Source organism: Hippopotamus amphibius, chromosome 15, assembly GCF_030028045.1.
Source record: "Hippopotamus amphibius kiboko isolate mHipAmp2 chromosome 15, mHipAmp2.hap2, whole genome shotgun sequence".
Classification (NCBI taxonomy): domain Eukaryota; kingdom Metazoa; phylum Chordata; class Mammalia; order Artiodactyla; family Hippopotamidae; genus Hippopotamus; species Hippopotamus amphibius.
In genome coordinates this window covers 1,654,767-1,665,895 of record NC_080200.1, presented here as the reverse complement: position 1 = coordinate 1,665,895, position 11,129 = coordinate 1,654,767, and the positions used below count along the sequence as shown (strand labels likewise).

At 60.7% G+C, this 11,129-nt stretch overlaps 2 protein-coding genes across 2 annotated transcripts in view; one reads left to right on the top strand and one right to left on the bottom strand.

Moving 5' to 3' along the window:
• Positions 1-1,218: 1,218 nt before the first annotated feature.
• On the top strand, positions 1,219-10,762 carry TIMM13 (translocase of inner mitochondrial membrane 13). Its single transcript, XM_057708678.1, has 3 exons — positions 1,219-1,402; positions 1,484-1,552; positions 1,689-10,762. Exons 1-3 carry the CDS (start codon positions 1,283-1,285, stop codon positions 1,785-1,787), a joined length of 288 nt encoding a protein of 95 aa, XP_057564661.1. The 5' UTR covers positions 1,219-1,282; the 3' UTR covers positions 1,788-10,762.
• TMPRSS9 (transmembrane serine protease 9) overlaps positions 10,709-11,129 on the bottom strand; it is a 30,103-nt gene continuing 29,682 nt past the window's right edge. Inside the window, exon 18 of the mRNA XM_057708679.1 lies at positions 10,709-10,941. Coding sequence (XP_057564662.1) covers positions 10,780-10,941 — 162 coding nt within the window. The 3' untranslated portion in view covers positions 10,709-10,779. The remainder of the gene's footprint in view (positions 10,942-11,129) is intronic.

The window sequence follows — 11,129 nt, the reverse complement described above, 5'->3', positions numbered from 1 at the left end:
CTTGCTGAAGCAGGTTTGCAGGCTGGACAGGAAGGAAGGGAGTGGGCCCCCCCCTCCCTGCAGGCCCAGGGGCCCAGGGAAAACAGCCCTAGGGCTGCTGTGGTGCCTGCAGGGCTCCCAGGGTCACCGGTAGGGGTTCCCAGCAGAGGAACTTTGCCTGCTTGAGGTCTTGGGTGGAGCCTGGAAGTGGCCCGGACAGGCGCTGGGTTGCCATAGGCGGGTGAGGGGAGGGTACCCTGGCCCGGTGGCCAGTTGTGGCTGGAGGTTGGTGACAGTTATTGGTAATGAAGTATTTGGAAACACGGAGCAGTGTCCTATTCTACAATGTCCACCATGGCCTGGGAAATCGAATTTGCATTTGTCCTTATACTTAACTCTAAGCCCTGTCATGTGATGGGGAGCAGCGTTCTAGAGACAACCCACGCGGCCCAGCCCTGGGAGGGACGGCCTGCGGGGATGGGGTCCGGAGGCAGTGACGCCTTGCCCCACGCCGTGGGCCCCCGCCCGTTTCCGTATCAGCCAGGCTGAGACGGGCTCGGTGTCACCCACACCGTCTACTCAGCAGTTGTACTTATGTCGCGTCTCCGAGCCGGGGCCGACATTCCTCAAGGACATGAAAGCTGCTGCAAAGGTCTTAACTCTGAGCCCGAGAGGGGTCATCACGACACGCCAGGGGACTCGGTCTCGAGAACCCGGCTGTCTGCACACACTTCAGACACCTGTCGGTGGTTTTTAAGATGCATGCCAAACGTGTGGTCTCTTGTCTTCTCCCATGATTTGTAAGATACGTTTTATGACTGGAAACTTTTGTACGACACTCCAATAAACGTTTTGGTTTTAAATCCTCCCTCTGAGTCTACTCCCGCGCCGCGCTGCTGGAGCGGGCGCCTCGGGGGCCCCCGCCCTGACCCCGCGGCCCCTAGTTTCCTGCTTGCTTCGCCCCCCGACCCGCTGACACCCCGCGGCGCTTTTGGTCACGTGATGCCCTGGTTTCCCCCCCCTCCCCCAGGGCTCTGGGCGCAAAGCCCACGGCTCGCTGCGCACGAGCTGAGGGACCTGCGGGGGGCGGGGTCTGGGCGTGGAGGGGCGGGCCCGAGTCCCGCTCCCGGGGCGGCCCGCTCCTGTCTGCGCCTGCGCGGGAGGCCGCGCGCGGCCCTACGGGAGTTGTGGCCCCGCCCCCGGGCCCCGGGACTGCGCTTCCCGTGGGGCCCCGCGGTGGCCGACTTCCGGCGCGGGCGCGGGCGGGCGCACGCGGCCACGGTCCGGTGGACGTTGCGGAGTCATGGAGGGTGGTTTCGGCTCAGATTTCGGGAGCTCGGGCGGCGGGAAGCTGGACCCCGGGCTTATCATGGAGCAGGTGAAAGTGCAGATCGCCGTCGCCAACGCGCAGGAGCTGCTGCAGGTCCGGGGCCGGGCCGGGGGCGGCGGGCGGCGGGCGGCGGGGGGGCCGGCGTCGCACCTGAGGGCTCGCGTATCCCCACAGAGGATGACGGACAAGTGCTTCCGGAAGTGCATCGGGAAGCCGGGGGGCGCCCTGGACAACTCGGAGCAGGTAAACCTGGGGGGAGGCGGGGGGGAGGGGGGCGCCGGGCGGGGCGGGGCGCGTGCGCAGTCTGCGGCCGGGGGGGGCGGGGCGGGGCGCGCCGGCCGGGGTCCAGGCCTGAGCCGCGCGCGCTCCGCGTCCGCAGAAGTGCATCGCCATGTGCATGGACCGCTACATGGACGCCTGGAACACCGTGTCCCGTGCCTACAACTCGCGGCTGCAGCGGGAGCGAGCCAACATGTAACCGCGGCGCGCCGGCCGGCCGCCCCCGGACCCGGACCCGGACCCGGTCCCGCCCGCCCCGGACCCGTTTCCATAAAGCCTGTTTGTGAGGCCGGGCCCGCCTGTGCGTCCCGCCGGCCTGAACAGTCACGAGCGCGAAACCGGGGGTGGGACAGCGGGGACTCGGCCCGGGCCCTCCGCCCCTGCCCGCGGGCGTAGCTGGGGTCCCGGGGGGCCTGGCCCCGGCGCCCCCGCCCCTCGCGCCTGTTACCGTGCTCCTGGGGGGAGGGCTCCGGCCGGCACGGCACCCGCTTTATCCGGTGGCCGGGAGCGGAGACGCGGAGGTGAGCTCACGGCCGAGCGGGTCATCCACCTGGAGGGGATTAACCTTAGAGGGAGGCGGCGTGAGGTTAAGGATGGGGAGGCCTATCGTTAGTCTGTCGGGGAAGGGGCAGGGCTGCTTTGAAGGAGTGGGGGGCTACCCCCTTTTTGTCCTGTTTTGGTCTGCAGTGTGTGTGGTACTGGCCGCCGGCAGGTGTGTCGTTTAACGTGTTAATGTAGTAAAGTCAACACACGAGATTCAGGGTCTGTCGGATTTGCCACCGTCTTGGTCGCAGCTGGTTCCACTTCGTTTTTCCTTTGCGTCTGTAGTTTTGTTTCTTATATTTGGGTCCTCTACCTTACATACGTGCGTTCATTCCTGCTGCAGGTGTGTGTGTAGGGGAGGTTGGCGGGTTTTTAGCAAAGACCTGGAGCAGCTCTGGCAGCAAAATCGCCGCTTTCGTTGTCACCGCTCCACATGCTTGAGGGCGGCTGAAAGGCGGAGGTCTGACTTCCGAAGCTGCTTTTTGCTGAACACGGCTGTGGTTCTTCCCCGGGATGGGGGGGCAGACGTGTTCCCTGACCAGCCTAAAATAATTCTGGCGGTCACCAGGGTGCAGTCCTTGTTGCTTTGCTTGTATCCGTGTGTTAGCGTCAGCTGAAGCTTGCTGCCTTCAAGCTGTTCGCTCACGAAGTTGACAAGGCATTTAAGGCGAAGACGGGCAGGAGGGTGATAGCTGTTAGTGCTCCGAGAGGTGGAGGAAGCTGGGCTCGGGGAGGCTCCGTGTGACCACATTCCAGGCGGAGCGTGCACCCGGGGCCTTGTGTGTCATGTCTGTGTAACCACTGAGTTTGCTCTCGTGTTTTTTTAACGTTGCCCTCAACCCGACCAGAGTTATTGACGTACACGCGGCAGGTTTTATTCATAACTGCGCAGACTCCCTCTCGCTCAGCCAGGAGATAGTCAAGGGCTGGTCTCTTGTCGAGAACAACGATTGCTGGTGAGTCCGGAGAAGCATGGGGTCCTTGTAAGGCTTCATCTGTGTTTTTACTTTTAGTTTTTATTTACTTATTTACTTTTGGCCGTTTCAGGTCTTACTTGTAGCATGCGGGATATTTGTTGTGGTACATGGGCTTCTCTCTAGTTGTGGCGTGCAGGCTCAGTAGTTGTGGCGTGTGGGCTTAGTTGCCCCACTACATGTGGGATCTTGGTTCCCCAACCAGGGATCAAACTCACGTCCCCTACATTGGAAGGTAGGTTCTTTACCATTGGTCTCTCGGGGAAGTCTCTGTCCCCCCATATCTTTAGACAACTATTCAATGGTCCGTGCAAGATTTTGTAGAGTGATTTCATGGTATGTGAAACTTCCCCAGGCGGCCAGCAGTTGGAGAGCATTCTCTTCTGCCAGAATGAGCTGCATTGCCCTCTGATCTTGGGGCTGGGTGATATTACGAATGGTTACACCTAGGCTCCTAGAACTTGGCCGGCCTAGTATGCGTTGTTCATACATTAGGCGTTATTTAAGGGAGAAGCAAAGGAGTTGGGGTTTTTCTGATGGGACCGTTGGTTTACTCTCAGACCACAAAGAAACAGGTGCCCGGCGGGGGGGGGGGGGGGGGGGGGGGGGATGTGCGTGGCGCACTTCTGAGGAACTGAGCCACCTCTGTAAGCGGCTAACCCAAGACAGGTGCCCTTGCTGTGCGGGGAGAGAGGCCCACCTGCATGGGGGCGGGGGGGCATCAGGTCACTGGGGGGTTCTTGACTGGTGGCTCTTACCCAGGCTTCAGGACGGCCACACACTAAACCCCAGACAACGTCTTCCCTCCCCAGTAAGTACATCTCCTGTCTGGGTTCTGTGTGTACTCATTGAGTGGGTGCAGAGGGCACCAGTGGGTGACGTTTCCGTGGGCGTCAATCCCACGCACTTAAACTGTGGGCGAAGGAAGAAGCAGTGATGAGAGCCCAGAGCCGCCCGTGGTATTCCTGCCGGTTCAGGTGCCGCGGCAGCAGGACCGCTTAGCGAGACGCGCTTTAGACCGAGTGCTTTGTATTCGTCGGAGACGTGAACGGGAGGGGCGAGGTCCCCGCAGGGAAGCCGCCTCGGGGCAAGATGTCAGCTTCAAGAGGGGGAGCTTTAGCAGAACTGGTAGCCAAGGTGAGGGCGAGGTGGCCATGCTTAGGGGTAAAACGTCATGCCTTTAGTCGGTAGGCATCACTTTGAGGGTGGGGGTGACAGACCAGCACCGGGATAGGGTTTGTCCGCGGGCCGTAATCCCCGAGACGTTACCATTGCGCCGAGTTCCCCGTCGCGTGCACCGTTGTGAGAGAGCAGAGGACAGACAGACGGCCGAGTCAACTCACGCCGCTTCCAGTATTAATCTCCCCGAACCCCGCGTGCTCAGAGGAGCTGTTTGCAGGGGGAGGGGCTTTGGCAGGAGAGCAGACGCCGAGCAAGTTGAGAGCCACGACCAGGCTGAGCACTGAGTGCGTCCGCCACGTCACTTACCTTTTGAAAAGTAACTTGAGGTCTGTGACAGGTGTCTGGAGTGGGTGGCTCAGTGACTCCCTCCTCCGGCATGGGTGCTGTCCTCACTGGTGTGGCGGCCCACAGAGTTAGGCCTTGTAATTTCGGGCGGAGTGAGTGGTCAAGGTTACCAGATAGGGTTCTGTCTGCTTGCGGTCAAACAGGTCTTGTGGATTTTCAGCCTTCCGGGTCCCCAAGTGAACCCAGTCCCCAGGGGAGAAAGGATGAGCGTGGCGTCAGGAGAGGACGTTGGTTCCGGATCCCTGTGAGGCGTGTTTCAGGCCGTCCGCGTCTGTCAGGTTGGTTTTGGAGCCGGGGCCTCCAGGAATGGGCCTCCTATACGTGAGCCCGTGTGGACTTTGGGGGCTGTTTGCATTCTGCAAAGTGCAGTGGGGAGAAGGAGGTCTGGGGCTGGTGAGTGTCTGGACAGAGTTTGGCGAAGTTTCTTTTGAGGGTTTGATTTGTTCTTCCCTGAGGATTGCGGTCTCCAAGCAGGCGGAGTGTGAGTATAACTCCTGGGGCTCTAGAGGCTCCCTCAGTAACGTGGGTAACAGGCGGGCCCGTTGTCACTCTGGATGCACTTGGGGAGCCCAGACCGAAGGATCGTTTCCTTGAGCAGGGCCTCAGGGACCTCCCAGGCAGCCTTGGTTCAGGCGGGGAACAGCTCCATCCTGCCGAGGAAGGTATCTGTCAGAAGCAGCACATATCTCAAGTCTCCCTGTGCCCAGGCATTCCTGGGAAGTCAGCTTGCCGGTCCAGACCTGGATATGTGCCTCTGTAGAGGCGGGGCTCACTGCCTTGACCGCATCGGGGGGAGGGTGAGTGTTGGGCTTACTCCGGAGGCAGGTGGGGAGGCTTCCGCCCCCTGTTGAGGACACGGCGGACATTGGGGCAGTCGTGGGCTTGACGCGGGGCCTCCTGCCCGTAGCGTGTGCTCGGGCGAGCTTCCCGGGTGGCCTGCAGTGCGGTGGCCGCGGGAGCAACCATCCACCCCCAGTATTCTGGGCTTTTAGAATCGCCCCATCTCCACGCCTTTCCCCTTGTCCTGGGGCGTCGGTGGGAGTGTGGGAGTCCGCGCCTGGGGAGGCCGGTGGGAGGGCGTCTGAAGGCTGTGCGCACCCTCTGCTGCTGGCTTGGCTGCCGTGTCCGCCCTGCGATTTCCTCTTGTGACTCCTGCTTCTCGCTTTCAAGGCCTCTGCTGCCTGCACTGGAAGGAGTGCCGCCCCCCGCAGCTGCATCTGTGCCCCGCCTTCTTAATCTGTTTATCCCCCAGGTCCTGCCAGGGGCCCCATGGGCGTGCGGGGCTGAATAGGCAGGTTCAGAGTCAGCGGACATGTGCACAGCTTAAGCTTTCCCAGCTCCACTGCGGAGCGGCCGGGGCAAAGCTCAAGGCTCCACCACTCAAGGGGTGGAAACCTCTGCGCGTCCTGCCTTTTGTTTTCGATCTTCCATAAAGCCTCTCCCGTGGGGGAACCACTCAGATTCCACGTTCTCTCCAGGGGGGCTCTTTGGGCCGCAACTTCCTCACAACCGTGGGGTGATGGTGGACCTGGCTGCGCTGGCGGGGGGGGCAGGGTGAGGACATTACATGGCCTCAGTCACAGACGGGTTGTCTAAAAGCGTGACTTGGAGGGTTTGACCCCATCTGTCCCCCTCTCCTCCTGAGGGGCTGGATGGTGGGGGGGGGGGTGTCCCAGATGGTCGGGGCCCGTCCAGAGGTTAACTTGTCAGACTCTTTGAGGAGCCAACAAGTGGCAGCTGCAGCCCGTAAGGATGGGGGCCATCCTTCAGCAGTTTGGTCCAATTGTTTAGAAAAATAGGCTGCAACCGGGATCAGAGGTCCCCGTGGTGTGTAAGCTGCTCCGGGGCGCTTCCTCCTCTCACATGCATATAGATGAGGAGGGGGCTCGGGTCCAGCGGCTCAGGTTGCAGGGCCCTCACGCGGTGGCTCTGCTGTTCCAGGAGCGCCGGCCACCGTTGGGCGCCCCCTCCAGGGCCTTCCCTTTCAACGGTTCACACCAGGGCTCCGCAGTTGAGCCAGAGTCGGGGGTCCAGGTACGGGCATCCTCAGGGAGCCCTGGAGCTGCTCTCTCCTGCTAGGGCTGCCGTCTGGCCAGCCGGTCCCCTCCTCTCCTTAGCGCCCTGGGCCCCTTTTCTACTGTAAACCTGAAGTGTTCAACCCGCCGGAGGGGAATCTGGGCTTTTTCCTTTGAAACGTCTTTCCTCTCTCCACTAGAGGAATCATGGCATTAACTGTGTTCCGGTCAGAAGCTTTTTGGTGGGGCCGGTGATTGGGGTGTCACCCACATCTTGAAGGGTAGTTCCCTGTTCTCCCTTGAGGTCTCCAAGGTCTTCAGCTAAAAACCATTTGAAAAGGGGGGAGGGAGTTACATCCCGGGGGCCGTGCCATCCTGCAGGATTGCTTCTGTCTCGGGTGCCTGCTGTTGAAAGGCAAAAGCTTTGGGATTTGGGGTGAGGGGCATGCAAAGAAGGCATCTGTTGAGTCTCACCCAGAGTGCTAGTCCTCTCGGGGTTTAGGGTGGAGAGTTACGTGTACAGGTTTGGCCCCATGGGGTGAACCTCCTCCGTAGCTTCATTTACGGCCCAGGAGTCCTGAACTAGCCAGTGTCTCCCATTTGGCTCCCTTACTGGCGGAACAGGAGGGGTGCCCGGGTGCCGGCAGGGCTGTGTGTTCACCAGGGCTGCTTTGCTGAAGGGGTGCTGCCTTTTACTTGGGTGGTTGCGGCCGGGTCGCAGCTTGACCACGACCGGTGGTGCCCTCCTGGCTCCGCCCACGGTGTCTGGGACCGTAGAGAGGGGTTATCCCCGTCAAGGATAATTGGTCCTTTTTTAAAATTATTTACTTATTTAACTTATTTATCTGGCAGCACCGGGTCTTAGTTTTGGCACACCGGCTCTTTTGTTGTGGTGCACGGGCTCTTCATTGAGGTGCGAGTTTCTCTCTAGTTGTGGCTCATGGGCTCAGTAGGTGTGGCGTGCAGACTTGGTTGCCCTGCTGCACGTGGGATCTTAGTTCCCTGACCAGGGGTGGAATCCACGTCCCCTGCATTGGGAGTGCAGAGTCTTAACCACTGGACTGCCAGGGACGTCCCAGGCATCCAGGATCTTCATTGTGGCATGCAGTATCTTTAGTTGCAGCATGCGGCCTCTTAGTTGCAGCATACGGGATGTAGTTCCCCCGACCGGGGATTGAACCTGGGCCCCTGCTTTGGGAGCTTGGAGTCTTAACCACTGCGCCACCAGGAAGTCACCCAGTCTCACATTTCTTACAGAGGTCCTCGATTTGGTTAAGCACCATGGCAAATCAGACATAGGGAGTCTCATCCTATTTTTTTCAGTTGCTGGCAGGAGGGGCCCAGTTGGAAAATGGTATCAGAGTTTAGAGAGCCACAGGTGGCCAGCTTTCTCTGTGTGCCGTGGTGTACTGGGGCCGCGTGATGCCGCAAAGGAGAACAGGCTCTGTGTTGGCGGTGGTACCTTGTCATGGAGGACGCACCCTGGTGGTGACTTCTCTGGGGTGGCGGCTGGTTACCCATGTTGGGGGCACCCTGATTTCTAGTCTGTTTCCAGCTCCCCCGTGGCCTCCTCCCAGGGTTGGTGGTGACACACATCCCACAAGATCTGGCCCCACACCAGGAGGTCTCCTTGCTCCGACTGAAACCTGAGCCAGTCTGCACGGGGGCTGGAAGGGAGGCGCTGTCTGGGGGGTCTTGGTTATACAGTCCTCCTGTAAGTCAGCAACTTGACCTTCCCAGGCCCACGGTGGAGCTGGGGTGCTTTCAGCCAGCAACCACTGGAGGTAGCGTGAAGGCGGGTGGGAAACAAGGGGCCTCTCCGCAGGCGAGCTGGCTGCCGAGCCGCTCTGGCAGCCGGGGCAGCTTGTTCTCGGAGGGCTTGTCCCTGCTCCAGGGTCCCTGCTCGGTGACAGGAGCTCAGCAGGGAGGCCGAATGCCCACTTGGCATGTGTCCAGTTTTCTGTCCTCTCAGCTACAAGGACCCAAGGCCTTTGGATGACTGGGGGGTCCTCTGCCTTCCCCGGCCAGGCTGAGTGATTTTGCTGAAATCCGGCAAAAACATTTTTAAAAGGTTTGTGTCTCAGAGGAGGGATCCCTAGGGATCTGCGATGGAGGCTGGGGGGGGGAGACCTACCCGAGAGAGACATGGGCCCTGCCAGGATGGCTGTTAGGGCAAGAGGAACCAACACAAAACACGTGCTCTTGGGTTTCCGGCTGCGCTGGAGGTGGGAGCCCCGCAGGGTGCGTGTGCTCTACCGAGTGCCTCCTTACGTGACGTTTGCTGCCGTAGACTGTGGGCCTGGTGCTGATCTACCCTGATCTGTGACCAACTTGCCCTTTCATGAGTGTCTGTTGGCTGGCAAGTGCCCTAGTGGCCTTTAGCCGTGGCCCGTGTCCACAGTTGTGGCAAGTATTTCCAAGAGCAAGACAAGACCACACAGAACAGAGAGTGAAGCTCCAGTCGTACCAAGAACAGGGACTAGGGCTTACATCACACATACGGAACAAGGAGGTGTTCTTACCATGCGGTGGCCTTCGGAGGGCTTCCCTTCCAGTCCCCTTGCCGGGAACGGGCCCCACCGGGCGACCAACTGTCCCATCTTGCTCCTCCCTTTACCAGGGGGTCAACTCCCTTGCAGACAAGCCTCAGCCTGAGTGGGGTCAGCGCCCATCCCGTGTCGCGTGTCTTCTGGACGTCGCCCCAGCGTAGCAAGCCTCCTTGCTGTAGATGTGCCGGGGCGGGGGGTGGGGCAGGGGCTGCGTCTTCACCTGGGGAGCACACCACCCCGCGTGGTCCTTGGCTGCTTTTAGGTTTGGACTGAATTCAGTAGCCCAGGGGTTCAGAATTGGGGCAGAGTGCCTGCTTATTTAGCTGCCCTTGTCGGCCCTGGGTCAGTGAGTGAGTCCCGAGTTACAGGATGGAAGGGGCCCCACGTTGGGCACCAACATTTGTTACCGAGTTAAATCCTATGGGCCCTGCTCGCCCAGCCAAAGCTCTCAGCCTGGACGGGGTGGCAGTGGTTCTTTTTCCTGTTCGGGTTCAAGTAGGTAAATAAGGAAACCGAAGCAGAGATGCACAAGGTTTATTCAGTGGCCAAAGAATGGAGAAGCGAGAGCCAAGTTCACAGGAACTCGCGCCTTGCAGGAGCGAGGGTGGAGGCGTGAGGCTGCAGTGGGGAGGCGTGTGCAGTGGGCTGCCAGGGAGGGGGCAGGGCTTTCTCGGGGGAATGGGGGCTACCCCTTTTTATCCTGCTTGACCCCTCATACCTGGTCCTGGCTGCTGGCAAGTGTGTCCTTAATGTGCTGATGTAGTAAAATCAGTGCCTAATGAGACTGGGGGTCTGTTGGAGGTCAGAGTTGTCGCCATCTTTGGTCGCAGCTGAGTGTGTGTGTGTGTGTGTGTGTGTGTGTGTGTGTGTGTGTGTGTGTGTGTGTGTGTGTGTGTGTGTGTGTGTGTGTGTGTGTGTGTGTGTGTGTGTGTGTGTGTGTGTGTCGCTTCATTGCTTACCTCTGGATTTAAAGATTGTGTTCACTCCTGCTGAAGGTGGGGGCTTGTGAGCAGGGACACTGCTGGGGGAGGGGTTGGAGAGGTTTGAGCACAGACCACGCTCAGGGCCGGCACCCACGTGCCCTGGGCACAGAACCCGGGTTTGGACCTGGGGGTTGTGGCCAGACGCCTCCTGAACCGTGACCTCCTGGGGTCAGACAAATAGATCACTGAAGGCGGCAGAGAGAACCCTGTGCGTCTCCCCTGCAGGGGCCTCTGTGGGGACCGAGCCTCAGCGCCCCCTCCCCTGACCAGGTGACAGGGAGTGTCCTTCACAGAAAAGGGAGCCTTGAACGAGGCTGCCCAAGGCTGGGGGTGGCCCTCTCCCGGAAGGCCAACTGGCCCCCACTCCTCGTCCCACCAGGCCCGTTTGAGGGGCGGGCCGTTGTGGCCGCTGTGACACGGAGGTGCGAGCCAGCAGGCTGCGGACGGGGGGCCGCGTTTATTGGAACAAAATATGCGGTTAGACTGCGCCCCACTTGCCCCCCGCCCACCACCTGGCCCCGCCCTCCGTCTGGCTGGGTGGCCGGCTGGTTCCTGCCGCCTCCACGTCGCTGGTTCCAGGCCTGGGCAGCTGCGTGGTGGTCAGTCTTGGATGTTCTGCCCAATCCAGCCTCTCACAGCAGCCACCCGGGTGTAGACACCGGGGAACTGGGGGCGCCCGCAGCCGTAACCCCAGCTGGTGACCCCGGTTAGCACCCACCGGCCGGAGGGCTCCCTGCAGGCCAGGGGCCCCCCAGCGTCACCCTGAGGGGGGGGAGAGAGGACAGGCACTCAGAGCAGGCAGTACCTCCCCGACAGCAGCCAAGGACATGCTGGCCTGGTCTAAATGCCCCTGAGCCACTGGCCACTGTGGGAGTGTCGCCTGGGCTCCCTCTGTGACCCGAGGTAAGTGGCCTCCCCTCCGAGCCTCACTTTTATTATCTTGGAAATGG